General features: G+C 41.2%; 1 protein-coding gene across 5 annotated transcripts; it reads left to right on the forward strand.

The window, feature by feature from the left end:
• The first annotated feature begins 1,045 nt into the window (after positions 1–1,045).
• Positions 1,046–12,719, forward strand: gpr139 (G protein-coupled receptor 139). 5 transcript variants are annotated; one of them, XM_072368906.1, is made up of 3 exons: positions 1,046–1,555; positions 10,830–11,234; positions 11,274–12,719. In XM_072368906.1, the coding sequence occupies exons 1-3, from the start codon at positions 1,408–1,410 to the stop codon at positions 11,813–11,815; spliced, it is 1,095 nt and encodes a 364-aa protein (XP_072225007.1). In that variant the 5' UTR covers positions 1,046–1,407; the 3' UTR covers positions 11,816–12,719. The 5 variants fall into 5 exon arrangements, with proteins under 5 accessions (XP_072225007.1, XP_072225006.1, XP_072225005.1 ...); XM_072368905.1 differs by having other exon boundaries at positions 10,830–11,216; positions 11,256–12,719; XM_072368907.1 differs by adding an exon at positions 3,169–3,171 and having other exon boundaries at positions 1,294–1,555; positions 10,830–12,719.
• The last annotated feature ends 2,588 nt before the right edge of the window (positions 12,720–15,307 follow it).

A 15,307-nucleotide genomic window follows, 5' to 3' on the forward strand; every position in this document is an offset into this window, starting at 1 on the left:
GGGAGCCAGAGGAGAGCACTCATTTTATAAAATTATTTTGTCGATTGAATATATCCAGTATCACACAGTTGTTGGCTACAGTTTGTCAACTGTATCGAGTAGCCTACTTGCTTTTCTCCTTTTCAAGTCTATAGAAATTTATCATCCTTTTTTTGATAAAACAATTTTAAGGCATAACTTTGGGACCTGCTGGATTTAAGATGTGCATTTTCTATCACTCTATTCATTTTATTGAAAATTGAGACCAAATGAATTGCCCGTCCCAACACCTTTTAACAATGCTCTGTGCATATATTCTAAGTAGATATAGCTACATAAAATTTATTAAGGTGATTAAAGTGAAAAAAATGCGTTGTCCCTGACAACGTTTTCTTCTCTAAACCAGAGAATCTTCTAGTAAAAAAAATGTTGATTGCCACCAGGCAGTCTTGCTCAAACTAACTGATAAACCAGATACTTTAATGTGTCTTAGGAATTTGTTTTACAGTGTCAGCCCACAGATCATTAGCATATTCTTGTTGAAGATTTAGATAGTTCACACTGCACGGCAAATTAGACTCAGCAACCAATCCCAACCCCCACCTCTCACAACACGTGTCCAGTCACATGTACTTAAACTGTATGTTCATGATATTTAATGAGGCATGTACATACATGTCTGGATAGATTGCTAGACTACCTTATGATCAAGCAACTGTCCACTAACTGAATATGCAGTAAAACCAATACACAAAGACACAAGGTGATAAAGAGATACACTGACAAAAACAACATGCACTCTGTCCTTTTCCAGTCGACTTAACCCTCCTTTTATCTTCTCTCATCCATCAAATCTGTCTCCTCATTAGTTTTATTATCTCTTTGTATCTCTGTCTTCAAACACCTTTTTTCTCAAAAGAACTGCAGCCTCCACTCTCAGTCTGTTTTTCCCTCTCTTTCTTCTCTCTACAGTGCACTTTCTCTCCATCTCCCCTCCTCTCTCCCTCCTTATTTCACTCCCTCTCTCCTCCTCTTTCTTCCCCCCGCTGCGCTCTCGACTCTCTCCCATTCGCCCCTGCTCTCACACTCATGCAGCATCCTCCCCTCACCACTTCTACCTTCACACTCACCTCCTCCCGCCTCCCTCTCTGCTCCACTCGCCGCCTTCCTCTCCATCACCTACTAACACACATCATTTCTCGCTTTTCCTCGTGTGTTGTCTCGTCCTCCTTCCTCCTCATTGTTTTTCCCTTCTTCCCACACACTCAACCTTGCCGTCTTGTGCAAATGTGTGCGCACACACTCTCATGTTGATTGGCACCCAAGGACAGAGCACCCTCTCTTCCAAACCAGCTACCAGGCGGTTTGATCGTGTGGCCAGACTTCTTGACACTGAGCTCAGCTGAGGAAGAGGACAAGGAAGAAGCCATGGAGCACAGTCACATCTTTCCTGTTTTTTCCCCAAATGTGAGCACCTGGAGCACGGGGCAGAATCCCTCTGAGGTCGCCCAGGGATGCCCTCTCGGACCTCTACCTGTCATCTACTACAGCGTTCTGCTCTGTCTTGGCCTTCCCGGTAGGAGATGTGTACATGAGTGTGTATTTTCTGTGCATATGCACGTCTCATTCTGTGTTAGCTTGCTCAAATTTGCATTAGAAGCTGCATTAATGGTTTGCATTTTGACTTGCTGTGTACTTGTTTTCAGTGCTGAGTAAATGTGTTGTGCTCTGCTACTCCTGAGTGTCATGCACACATAATGTTGATTTGTCATTCTGACATTGTGGCCGTCACTTCTGCATGCATGTATATTTTGTATATATTTGTCTCTGCTTGTGCCTGTCTGGACTTTGTTGTGCATTTACCCCCAGTGTAGAATTAAGATAGCAACTGTATGTGCAGCGCATAATCAAATACTCTCTCTTAATACTTCTGAAGAGCTTTGGCCTCAGAATAAGCAGCAGCATGTGTACAACTGCATTGGAAATGGAATAAGTAAATGATTGTGGCTTGACCTTTAGGACAGGTGTGTGTTACGTGGCTTCTTTTGATGACCTGATTCAATAACACTCCCTTACCATTGCAATTTAGTCCATTCACAGTCACTATCTGACCCATTTACTGCCTTAGTCCCATTGCGTGATCTATGAACGCTGACCCAGTCTCACACAAGGAAGCAAAGTGGCATGTGTGTCTTTGGGTATGTGTGTCAAACAGAGAGACAGACACAGGGAGAGACGCAGACAGATCACCTGGAGGTCAAACGAAAGTGGAAATGTGCTGATGCCTAATCTGAGATTGGGGTTCGGATGCTAAAAGCCGCTGGACAGTCAGTCACATATCCGCTGCACTCTAAGTCATCACCAAATGACTGGAATTTTCTGATCAAATACCTTAAAAACACAATTAGCAATGCAATTTCAAGATGTGATTATTGAGAAATTTGACATTGAATTAATAGATTATGCCTTCAGTGTATTCACACTGGGATTTTTAATAGCTCATTTGTCCTAATCCTTTATATTAATAAATCTGCTTAAGATCTGATCCCATTCCCTTGCTGGAGACTGGAAGTGAGATGCTATCAACTGCTTAAACTATTCTGGCTTAAAACAAATCTGCAATGCAAAGCGAAAAGATTTGTGCCAAGACTGCAGTTGCTCAAGAGATTTGCTGTCTTGTAAAAGCAAAAAAAAATCTTTCTTCCTAATCAAATCGTGCCTAATTATTTCTCCTGGTTGTCAAAGCAAATCTTGAGCAAACAATTCACCCTGCTATAGTTTCTTTGATTCCATTGCTGAGTCGTCTTTACAAATGAGACTGACGCTGTTTGTTCCGTTACTGAGTTAGAGTAACCTGGGAGTCTGTGGCAATCTTACACTAGTCGTCTAAACTCATGGCAGGGTTGAGTGCGGCGAGCTGATACTTTGCAGCAGTGACTTGTTCAATCATTATGACACAGCTCATTCCACTCAAACTGAATCATGAATGTTTCATCGGTGCAGCATGTGTGAATAGTACCAGCGGGACCCACACATATTAAGCAGTCTTATTTGATAGGGGGCTGTTATTTTGATTATCAGACAGAAATTCAAATGCAACAGGGAGATCACTTATACACCGACTCTTTCACTCAAGCAGACAGGGGTCACATCCAAAGCTCAGACTTTAGAGGGGAAATAAGATAAGAGAAGGTGATGAGAGAAGGCATTTAGAGCATCAAGTGGAGGGAAAGGGATGAACTGGATACTGCTCAAAAGGCATATGATCAGACTGGAGAGAGGGAAGACAAGGGCACCCAGAAGAAGAAGAACAGAGGCATTAAGAGAGGGAGATCAGAGCACTAATAGGGAGAGAGAGATTAATAACAGCAGGGCCTGCTAAGTAGCACCTCCGAGCCCTGAGTAGGGCGACTGTGCTGAAACAAATTACCACATTTTTAATTAATAGCTCACTAGCTCTCACTGTTTCTGTCTCTTTTCAACACACCATACTGCTTGAGACAGTAAAATCACAGCAAACAGCACAAATAAGGGGTTGTCCTTTACCTTGATGGGGTTATAAAGGTAAAGCCTGCTCTTTGTAAAGTGCTGTATGTATGCCTCAAAGCTCTTGATGAAAAGACACACTGTACAGTGGTAAGCCATCAGCTGATGAGCAACAGTGAGCGACACAAGTAGATACTCAAGTGAAGGTGTGCTGGATGTCTGGGCCAACTCAGCCAGTCTCATGTTGGAGTCAAACATTTTTTCACACTGTTCCCCCAGCGAAGGCCTTAAGTGAGGTTTTACCTGCACACGCTCACATCAAACAGAAGCCAAATTGCTGCCATATCTGAAATGTGCTTACAGTTGTCTGCTTTTAAACAGCAAAATTGGAGGATATTAGTAAAATGTGTAGCAAGGAGAGCGGAGCAGATTATGTCAAATTTGATTGCATTCAGAAATGAACAAATTGCAAAATGTATTCAGTTAGTCATCTGGCTGTCATAAAGGACAAGCTTTAGCCAAACTAGCACAGTGCTGATTAACTCAGTCATGAATAACATGAATAAATGTATTGTTTACGGAATGAGCCTCTTGAGGCCTTTGAGGTTGCTTTCATTAATATCATTTTACCACACCCTAATGATATGAAGTAATTTATTATTCATTAAATCTGTGGGGTTGGAATGAAGATAGGGAGGGGTTGAGGCGAAAGGGATGAGATGGTTGTTGGATAGAAACAAACTTCAAGCTGAAGGACCCAGAGATTGAAATTATGAATTGGGGTACCTCCCAAATACTTCTGCTCCTTGATCTTCTGGTTCCTGTAATCAGACAGTGAAAAGGAAATTAATTATCTACAAGGTTAGGCACATCTTGGCAAGCAGGGGAAACTGATTATCAACTAGTATGATCTTTGTTTTTCCATTTGGGTTACAGAAACCTTCATTGATAAACATCAAAGTGACATTATCTTGAAATTCTTGCAGTGTTAGTGTAGTTGAGTGACCTGTCACACTTCAACTCAATGAAAATGCAGATTCAAAGATGACTGTTGACCACTGAAACACCGACACAGGCCAGACTCAATTAGAATGTTAATTAGGTACAACACAAGACATATCAGCTTCCCAATAAAGGCTGCAAAATCGAGAATTTTTAATGTTTTTTTCTTCATTTTACTGTTGGCCTACAGTTTCCGTTGAGATATGTCACAGTTTGGGCATTCATGCAGATTGGAGAACATCTCCTTCCATGTCCATTTATTCAAAGTGAGTCAGGAATGCTCACCATTAACAACCTGTCCTTCTGCGGTGCAGTGCAGGCCAAGTGTAAGCTGTTACTTAATGAAGAGATGGGTCTTCATCGATTTTCAGTTTGAGCTATTGATCTGTCAATCTGTTCCGGCGACGGGGCACATGTGTGGGATGGTGGCTTGTTAAAAGATACTATCACTCTAAAGGTTGACTTTGAAATTAGGCGGTGTTGACTGGTCTAAAAGGAGGGCATGAACAGAGTGAAGGGGAAAAAATGAATAAATCACATGGAAGAAGGTTCAGATTGTGAGCATTGTCCCCAGTCCCCAGTTTAAGAAAAGTAAGGATGGGGGAGAGAATGTCAGTTTGTCATGGTGGTGATGAGCAAGAGGGCGCGGAGGAAAGTAAAAGAGGGAGGTGTTTTGTTCAGGCAATAAATCAGAGATGTGCTGTGACAGAGCTGATTTTATTTAGCCAGCTGACAGAAAAACGCTGTCACTAATGCTGAAAACACAAACTTAATTCCTGTATTCTTTACACAATAATACCAGTTTGAGGATAATTATACTGTCGAGCTGTGATCTGGGGATTGTTTGAATAAGCCATTTTCCATATTCTTCCTCCCTTCTCAGCTCTATTGTTTAATTTCCTTCTTTGCTTTCTATCCACGTCTCACTTTGACTGTCTGTCTCTTTTACTGTCCTCTCATAACCAAAAACTCTCAAATAACGGCCAAAAATCGGAATGCATTTTTATAATTGTTAGCACTGTTGTTAGAAACCACTGAACTGGGTAAGCTGGGGTGCTCATGCAGAGCACAAGGACAGGCATGTCTAAACCTTCACTCTCTGTGGCCCGTCTGTAAAATGAATTGCTGTTGAGGGGAGCTGGCAGTAGAGCACTGCAGTCACGTCAATATCATTTGCTGCACTCAGCTGCATTTTTTTCTCTCCTAAAATGCCTTTTTAAACTTCAGTATCTTGTTTAAAAACATACCCCCCCCCCCATTCTTTCTGTTGCTGTTTTTCAATGATTTTTCTCTCTTTTGAGTTCTACAATTCCCCGTTAACAGTCTGGCCACACATCAAGCTTATATTCAGAAAGAAAAAACTGTTTGACTAATTTGTTGCATTTGCGTCTCACACTCAGAACTAATGAATGCTCATAAATCACATTTTTGTGAAGATGAGGATGTGCCCTCCCTTCTTTTTTCTCTTTGCTCTGTGGAATTAAGGGATTGCCTTGCTTTATGTCCAGTCTGACACTTTGAGAAGACAAAGGGAAATGGTTGTCATCAGGAACAAAGTGTCTGTGACCTTTGAAGCAAGCTTTGATATTCACCCCCTCTCTGTCCCTTGTCTCTCTTCCTTTCTTCCCAACGCCTCTCCTGTGCACCTCTCTGTCTTGCTTTGTCTTTCTTTCTAATCCTACCATCCATTCCCTCTTTATCACCTGCTCTCTTTTTAACACTCTGTGACCTTCCTCAGACCACGCTTTCCTTCACCCTCCATTTCCTCACCCCCGTCATTTCCTCTCATCCAGCCTTAGGCTCCAGATAAGCTGTAACGGCTACCAAATTTCTCCAAATACGTCCAATTGTCCCACTCATTCTCCTTTTAGTTGACATAATTAATTAGTATTTTTACAATATTCTGCTTGTAATGTATGGTACCCCTTGTGAAAGTCTGATGACTAGCGCAAGCAAGTTGCAGTCCCCTCCGATTTTGAGGGGTTAAACTGCAGTGTCGTTTGTCGACAGCCCGTCTGAATATGTCCCTTTAATAGTGGGATGAGTCAGCCTCGTTACACACCTCAGGGAGCACGCTGTGCCTTCTCTTTTCCCGCTAAACAACGTCAATGGCCCTGTCTTCTCCTTATATTAGAGGAGCAGCAGGGAGAAGAGGAGACGTAAAAACACTCCCACACAACGAGACAAAGGGTCACCCAATGAAACACACTCACAATGGCAAGCAAATGTCGACAAACATACAAACACAAGGATATCTCTTTTATTATTACAATCCCCTCTCAGTAGGAGACTCCTTTTCTTTTCCTACTAGAAAGAAAAACATGGTAAAACTTTGCATTCATTTGTGTGTTTACCCACCTCGGCTTTCCCCGTCCGCACAGAGACGAGCTTTGCATGTGCCACCTCATACCTGCCGAATGCCAAGTAGACCTATCCTGCTCCAGAGGCAGCATAAAGGCAGGAATCAATTTAAATGGATGGGCCACCCATCACAGGGTGGCTACAGCTAAATGGAAACGTCAAGCTTGCAATAGATCCCTTTTGTTCATCTGTAGAGGGCCCAGCTACAGCTCAAACAGAATAATACCCAGCTAGTGATAGTCAACATCTCACTGTTTCTATTTTATGTCACTCCTCTGTGCTCAACAGTTGGTATACAGCAGCAAGAGGGTTGATGGGCAGAGGTACAAAAGAGAAAGTGGATTACAGGTGATGTCCATTATATCGGATTTGCAATGTCATTAGCAGCAAACTCCACCCCCCACAGAAACAGACACTGATAAGACCCCTCATGTTGGATTAGCCAGGTGAGAGGCTGGAATGACACGCTGACAGCTGTGTGGGGTGGCTCGATAGGAAATAACACGTACTGAGGATTGTTTGATTAGTGACGGCCAAAGAAAATGTATAATGAGCGACTAAGTATAAAACAGTTACACAACATAAAATAGGACCTGTTAGGGGCTTATTTTCTGAACCACAGTCCAAAACCTAAAGAATGGCAGCAAGAATCATGTTTAAGATGCTTGAACAAGAAAGAAAACATTTTTGTGTTTTCAGTCATTTTCTATGGCAACACAAAATGGCCAGTTAAATGTTAAAAAGGGATACAGAAAAAGCATACAACACAGAAATAGGACGAATTTGTCTTGCCACAGAGAACAGATGAAATATAAACATTCTTGGAACTCATCAAACTTTCTTTTTTTTCCCCAAAGAAACAGTTTTCAGAAACGTAAGCAGTATAAATCAAAAGAAACATATCTTGAACAACCTGAAGTCAATGCACTGGAGAAAATTAGAATGCACAAAAGGTTAATGGTTACTTTCCATATTCTTCAGTTCAGCATTAACCTTTAGTATATTTCATTATTTTTGCTAAAAGAGGAGAGTAGGAAACAGACCACTAGACAGAACAAAAAGCTGAGCTAAATTCAAAATTAAAGCAATTAAACTGTGCTGAGGTTACTGTCTTCTGTAAAAGAGAGTAACTGTGATTATCTTTGGAACAGTACAATACTACAGCACATATTGCTTAAAATCTTTTAAACAGCTTTAACATCTTCTTTATGGCTATTAATTGATTAGACGTTAATGAATTGGTGCATCCTTAATCATATGCATATGTGTACGTGTTAAGAGTCAAATGTCTGCTGCACATCCGACATGTCTTGCAAGCACATCATTAGTCATTATCAAAAGCCAACTTTCCAATTTGTAATCACTTGATAACGACTGATGCTGTGAAGTGTGATGTCTCAGACTCCAAGCTGCAACACTTAATCCAATCCTAGATCTATTAATGCAGGGAAAGATGTGATCACACACGCACTGCATGTACAGTAATGGCTGCTAAGAGCCTTAATGTCTCTGAGGCTGCATTGCAATGTCAGACGAATCATCAAAGTAACCCACGGGACAAGGCTCTGTGCTGTGCCAGCAGGCTGCATTTAAAGGGCCGAGTTAAACTGAACTGTACCATATAAGATAGGTGACCTTACTGGGAACTTAAACCTCACATAGTCCCTTTAAGTTATACACTCCTCATCACATGACCCATACACAATAATGTGCAATAACTAAGGTGCTAAAGTTTCATAGAAGTGAAAAAAGACCAAACACAATACTTAAAAGGCTTTACCAAGACTGCCTCCATCAATGAAAATGTGAAAAGACTGAAAACTACATTGTACTGAGTTGTAACGTTAGACCATTAAACTGCTTTTCATCATTTTTATGCAGTGGAACTTGAATTTAAGAAAACCTGTCCCAAAGTAGTATTATACCTGAGTGCATTAGCATCCAATGAGCTAACTATGCCATTTGGCCATGCAGGTGACATTTAAGTCCTTTCCCAATATGAGACACATAACCTTAATGACTACGTCAGTCGTTAAAGTGATGGCATTCAGTCTAACATAGGTTTACGTGGATATTTCAGACGTGCCTTTGGCACTCTATGGGTTTACATGCACAGTTAAGTTGAGCTACAGTTTAAATTATAAATCGTTTAATCATTAAATTGGACTACTGTCATACTGTCCCAGTATAAAAGCGTGGGAAGCATGGTATCAAAGCATGTCCGACTCACTACAGAAGGAGGTGATAAGTCTCCTTTTAGCTTATCAATACTGGGCTTTTTACAGTTATACTTTTGCAGCACTGACAAAACAACAGGCGAATGATTTAACTGGTACCATCTTAAGTAGTAACTGCGACAGCTTAACTGCAACTTTCTTCATTTTTTACTAATGTGTGCCAGTCTTGATGGGAAAATTTCCATCATGACTTCCATCTGAATTACTGGGGTGTGTTTGTTGCAATTTGAGAAATAAAAAGTTAAATTTCAGTATGTTTGCATGCATTTTAAAAAGTGTGTATTTTTGTTAGACTAACACAACAATTACATTATTTTCACATAAACAATGTACATGGTTTGGTCCAAGAGGGGCTTTAGCTACCTGCACTGCCTTTATCATTCTAATGCATCTTATTTGGATGTTAGAATTTGCAGAAATTGTCTAGCCAAGTTGAAATTTTTGTGCACGAGTATTTAAGAGCTACACACCTACTAAGAGAACTGGAGTTGTGGTTGGTGGACTGAAAGACCAACTTAATAAGTCTATACTACAGTTTATTAGAAGACTGCATTTGTTCATAGAATCAGAATTAGTGGAGTTACTGGAGATCTGCTCTGTGATGTGATTTTTTTTTTTATCCACGTTGATGTCGGGCCATTTGTTTTACAAACTTTCAACAAATTCAGCTGGGATTTATGGGCAATACTGCTGATGTTAGCCAAACAGATTTTCTCCCACTCCAAGAGTGGAATTCATTTATTTTCCAGTCCGACTTTGAGAATGCTGTTTATCACTTAGTGTGAAAATACACACTGAAATACATAACGAACTGTTATTTCACCATCTTGGGAAACCCTGTATGTACCAATGACACACTTTTGGGGTACCAGAACATCACCTGACCAAGAATCAATAGTGATGAGTTGGTATAGAGAATGGGCAGTTCTCTTCTACTCTAACTTTTCTCGTAATACATCGAAAAAGGCTACCCTCCCTTGCAGATGCTCAGATTTAGTAAACGTACCAAGGGTTTATGTCGCCTTTAGGTATCTATGTCCACCTTTTTTCAGGTTTCTCTTTATGTAGTTTTTTTAAAAACGAGGTCCCCCTCTGGTATATTTGTCTGTACTGTGAAAGAATTCTGGAATGACTAAATGGAGAGAGAAATGTGGCAACATTAATGAGCAGATACTAGTGTAAAAGGGTAAAGACTAACAAAGAGGAGCATACAGGAAGAAATGGGCTGTCCTTTTGCTTTATTCTAGGGGCCAAATTGGAGGCAGCAGGATTGCAGACAGTTGTGAACTGATTGCCAAGACTGTGATGCAGCACATCGCCCTCCTGTTTTTGTTGTGACTTTACTCTTTATTAGAGATAACAATTTGGCCAAAGGGAGAGGCAGGTGCTGCTGGAATTACACAGCAGGTGTCGACGAAGGGGAAAAGAGAAGAGAGCAGCACACAGAAAAAGGATTACTGTCAGGGAACAATGACAAAATTGATTTTTTTTGGGGGGGGGTGGGGTTGTTTTTCAAACAATGTTTACTTTGCATGCTCTTTTACCTAAGAGTGGATCTTGCTGAAAAAAATCCATTCTGTTCAGATGTTTTTATTGTGTTGAGCTTGTGTTAGTACTTGCACTACATGTCTTTCAAGCAGCATTTCCGTTGCTGTCTAGGTTATTGTTGGCTGTTTCGATTATTAACCAACTAACGCTGAATTTCTCTGTTTCCCTTCATGCCCCTCTATTGTCAATCACCTCCTCCATCACTTCTCCTTCTAGCTAACATCCTAACAGTGGTTATCCTGTCCCAGCTGGTGCTGCGTCGTCAGAAGTCGTCCTATAACTATCTCCTGGCTCTGGCAGCTGCTGACATTCTCGTTCTGCTCCTCATCGTTTTTGTTGACTTCATTTTAGAGGATTTCATTTTGGCTACCCCCCTGCCACCGTCATTTAACAACGCAGTGCAGGTTCTGGAGTTCTCCTCAATCCACACCTCCATCTGGATCACCGTGCCTCTCACCATTGACCGCTACATTGCTGTATGTCACCCACTTCGCTACCACACGGTCTCTTACCCAGCCCGAACACGCAGGGTGATATTCGCCGTGTACATTGGGTGCTTACTCTCTGCAGCACCTTATTACTGGTGGCCTGAGCTGTGGCACAGTCTGCACGGGGTTGACAGTGGGTACCAAGGCGGAGGAGAGAGCAACAGAAGAACAGTGGTGCAGCATGTCCTGGTGTGGGCACACTGTGCAACCGTCTACCTCCTCCCTTGCACTGTCTTCTTCTCCCTCAACGCTGTTATTGTGCGGAAGCTACGCAGACGCCGGAGCTGCTTCCGACTGCGTGGATATTCCACTGGCAAAACCACTGCTATTCTCCTGGCCATCACCTCCATTTTTGCCGTTTTGTGGGCACCGCGCACCCTCATGATCCTCTATCACTTCTACTCCCCTCCACCAGCCTCACAAAGTGCTAGTCGTCTGCTCCACATGCTCACCGACATGGCAAATATGCTGGCTTTGCTCAACACCGGTGTCAACTTCTTTCTCTACTGCTTCATCAGCAAGCGCTTCCGGGGCATGGCAGCCAACGTGCTCCGAGCCCTGGTCCGCTGCAGGAAGCAGCCACCTCCATTTTACGCGAGCCACAATTTCTCCATTACAAGCAGTCCCTGGATCTCACCAGCTAACTCTCACTGCATCAAGATGTTGGTGTACCAGTATGACAAAAATGGGAAGCCTATCTGTATCTCTTCATGAGTCAATAGCCACCAGCAGCTGCCCCAGCCTTTAATTGTTGGGAAGCATATTCAGGCTATGTTTCCGTGGCGACTAGCATTGCGCACGTGGGACTCTTTGAGGTTTGAAAAATGTCAACATACCCAAAGAGCACAAGTGACAGTTTAGCCGGCTTTGAGTGATAATGAAGTGGTTGTCTAGCAAGGAGGAACAGTAAACAGCAGATGCGTGGAAGAAAATGGCAAAGTGTCTCATGCGCAATAAAGTATTCACAAAGCAGCCAACAGCATCAAGTAGATACTGATTATTTCCTCCATGGAAGAAAAAGAAAAAAACCACATCTGCTATGTGCAACAGAGAGACAGATGAGGGGACATTACCGCCATCAACCAGTTATTATGAGCCAACATTTTTAACATGTGAACTAACAAAACAACTAGATGAATCCTTTGTGAGGCATCAAATATGGTTCATCAATGGATGCTCCCCGTTGCACACTGCTGCCAACAGTAAAGAGCTTTGAGCAGCTGTGTTTTTGTCTGTCGGGAGACTAAGAGAAAGCCGAGATCCAGTCTGGCCACTGCACATCTCACCTCAAGGGGTGATTCACTCAGGCAGCGGCGCTGACAGTGAGTCCACTGACCACAGTCATGACTGCCTCTCAAGAAATGTAAAACATCTCTGTCATTTTCATTTTAATAAGCAGAGGAGTCTCAACGGCATGTTGAAGGGGGCTTTTGTGAAATGAAAAATCTTTCTTGACTTACCTTATGTGTGCGCTGAGTTCATTTTAGTACCGTAGGTCTCCTACATGTCGGCACTGACTGTGGAAGACCAAGTAATTTCACAGATTGTTGAGTAGGTTCTCTGCTTGTTGTTGCTGAAATATTTATTCATGGTAGACTTGACTGTTATTGTAGCTTTGCAAAAAATACAAGACAAAAAATAAGACCTGGAGTCTTGGTATAGCTCGAGGTGTCATTACTCTAATAATCACATTTCCATAATTAGAAAGAGGAAATTTCTGCTACAAGTAGATAGTCCTCTATTAACTATTAATGGTCTTTGATGACTTATTGTTAGCCATTATCTGGATGAATATAGTGAATGTAACTGAACGTGTCTTTAACCCTTTAGCGTTGTATGAGACAGAGAAACAGAGAGAGATAGAGAGGACAGAATAAAGTGTTCTCTAACCCTATGCTTCATTTTCCCCATCTGAAGTTTTCGATCCCATTATGCAGCAGTGAATTCATTTTCAGGGCCACAGAAACTCATTTCAGCTCTGCTCATTCTGCTGGTGGCCTGTGGCACTTCAGTAACATTTTATACTAAAACACAGTCACATACATCAACTCTGTGTCAGTGGTAACTAACCATAAATGAGGACACAGGCCAACAAACACAGACACACATACATTGCAATGTATCGCCCCTCAGACAGAACACATTGAGATCAATGCACATTCATACTGCAGACACCATGGGTCCATTTATCTGGTTAGAATTGAGCAATGCCAGAGGGCAGATTACAGTTTATACCCGGCCAGAGGCTTTTTTTTGTAATCTGATGAATGTCAGTTGTGACTCTCATGGCAGAGAAAGGCCTTGACTACTCTGCTTAGGATATTTTCTTAAATGGATATTTTTCCCTTTGCTTAAAGAAATTCCCACAAATGCTGACATTATCAACTCTGGTAACTACATGTCTAAACTATAAAAAAAGGATGCCTCATGAGCTGATTCCCCTTTTGCAAAACCTTCACAACTTAAACAGTAGTTTTTGTGCAAGGGCTAAACACAAAGACAAATACGTTTTGTCTGTGTGGACAGACGAGGATGTAGAGTTGTTGTGACATTACAGTGCAAGGAGATGAAAGCCCAGGAAAACTGAAGAAAAAAAATGAGTCAAATTATATACAAGCGCCATTTTTGCTATGGTTACCAACACGTTACAAAGAGCAACAGTAGGAATGTGCAAAGATGGCTGGGCCACCCAAAAGCTCTGTTTGTCATGTACATACGGATACACTGAGAATAGAGATTTTCAAAATCTTATCAGACACCCAAATATCTGAGACACTTCAAAGGGTGCTGCCTTTTTGTTGTTCCTCTGAAATCGTAGCCTATGTTGAGGAAAACGTGTATTGCAGCTGAAAGCGTGTCAACACATTTCACTTATCAGCTTCAGAGTTAAGATATGGAGACTTTAGCAAGAAGCATCGCTCAGCTGATTGTTTTTTTATTGAAAGCAAATTTTAAAAAGCAGTGTCAGAGCTTTCATCAGCAAGTTTCATTTGTCTAAATGCAGTCTTATGGTATGTATAACACAAAAGGTTTACTGTGGTAGTTGAGATTTAAATCAACGAAAAACCATACAATCACTCATGGTCAAAATCATTGAACTATAAATAATGCTGAACAAGTTCTTATTTATTTATTTGAACAGTGTTTCATGTTTGTTGTCTGGTAGTGCAATGCTAAAATAATCTGATAACAGCTTTTAAACAGCAGTCTCCATCTGTGAAATGAGCACATCAGTCAGAGCTGAATTGAAATTAAGCGGCAAATCTGTTGGGTACGGTACACAAGAAAAACAGGAAACACATTATCATAACTTCATTATCACAACTCACACAGGAACCACTTCTCTACACTTATATATGTTGTCGAGGCATGTAATGTGTTGAAATGATACAGCAGTGTCACAGAAAGGAAGAAGCTCCTACTCAACTGAACTGGTTTCCGGGTGATTGTCGCTCTAGCAGGTAGTGAAAGCACTGCCATTTGCATGAAGATGACTACAATATCTTGATGACTAAAGCTAACCAAGTAGTTTTTGCCAAATAGAGACTCAACATGAATATAACAACAGCCTTTAACATGCTAAAAAGAAGAGCCAGGATACAATGTGGAATCGAACCAAAAGTGTCGATTATCTTGCAAGGCCTCACTTCGCCATTATCACCTCCAGTTCTCCAGTGGAGGACTTTTGACAGGATATTTCCTCGATTGAGTGAAGCAATCCATGTGTTCACTATGATGAGCAAAGTCATGTGTCTACCCCAACAAAGCTGCTGCTGTAATTGGCTTTCAATTAGTATCACTGTCATGATGCCAGCGTATAATTTCATTAGATTATTATTTCTCACCACTATTTACTGCAGTGTTAAAGACGCTGGGAAATCAGAGACTTTACTTTTTTTTTTTTTGCATTTTTCATTATGCCATCTCTGTTATCAACATAAGCTGAGATGTGAGCACTTGGAAGCCATAGATTTAAAATCATGCACATCAATACCTTCCATATGCATGATTTATAATAGGACCATAATACACTTTATATGCATATAGTTTTAGCTTATTACATTTATTGAATTGTCATAAGGGCAAGCTATTTCTCTACATGAATGAAAGTGGTACAATATTTTTCTTTAGAAAGAAGGGATAAGTAATATAATAAGGTCTCACACAATATGCATATCACTGATAAGCATGCTGTTCTGAAAAGAC

Source organism: Leuresthes tenuis, unplaced genomic scaffold (genome assembly GCF_036924035.1).
Source record: "Leuresthes tenuis unplaced genomic scaffold, fLeuTen1.0.hap1 SCAF_17, whole genome shotgun sequence".
Classification (NCBI taxonomy): domain Eukaryota; kingdom Metazoa; phylum Chordata; class Actinopteri; order Atheriniformes; family Atherinopsidae; genus Leuresthes; species Leuresthes tenuis.

Bases quoted from the DNA above. Each gene is read 5' to 3' on its own strand.
- gpr139 (XM_072368907.1), top strand. From the start codon at position 1,408: ATGGAGCACAGTCACATCTTTCCTGTTTTTTCCCCAAATGTGAGCACC.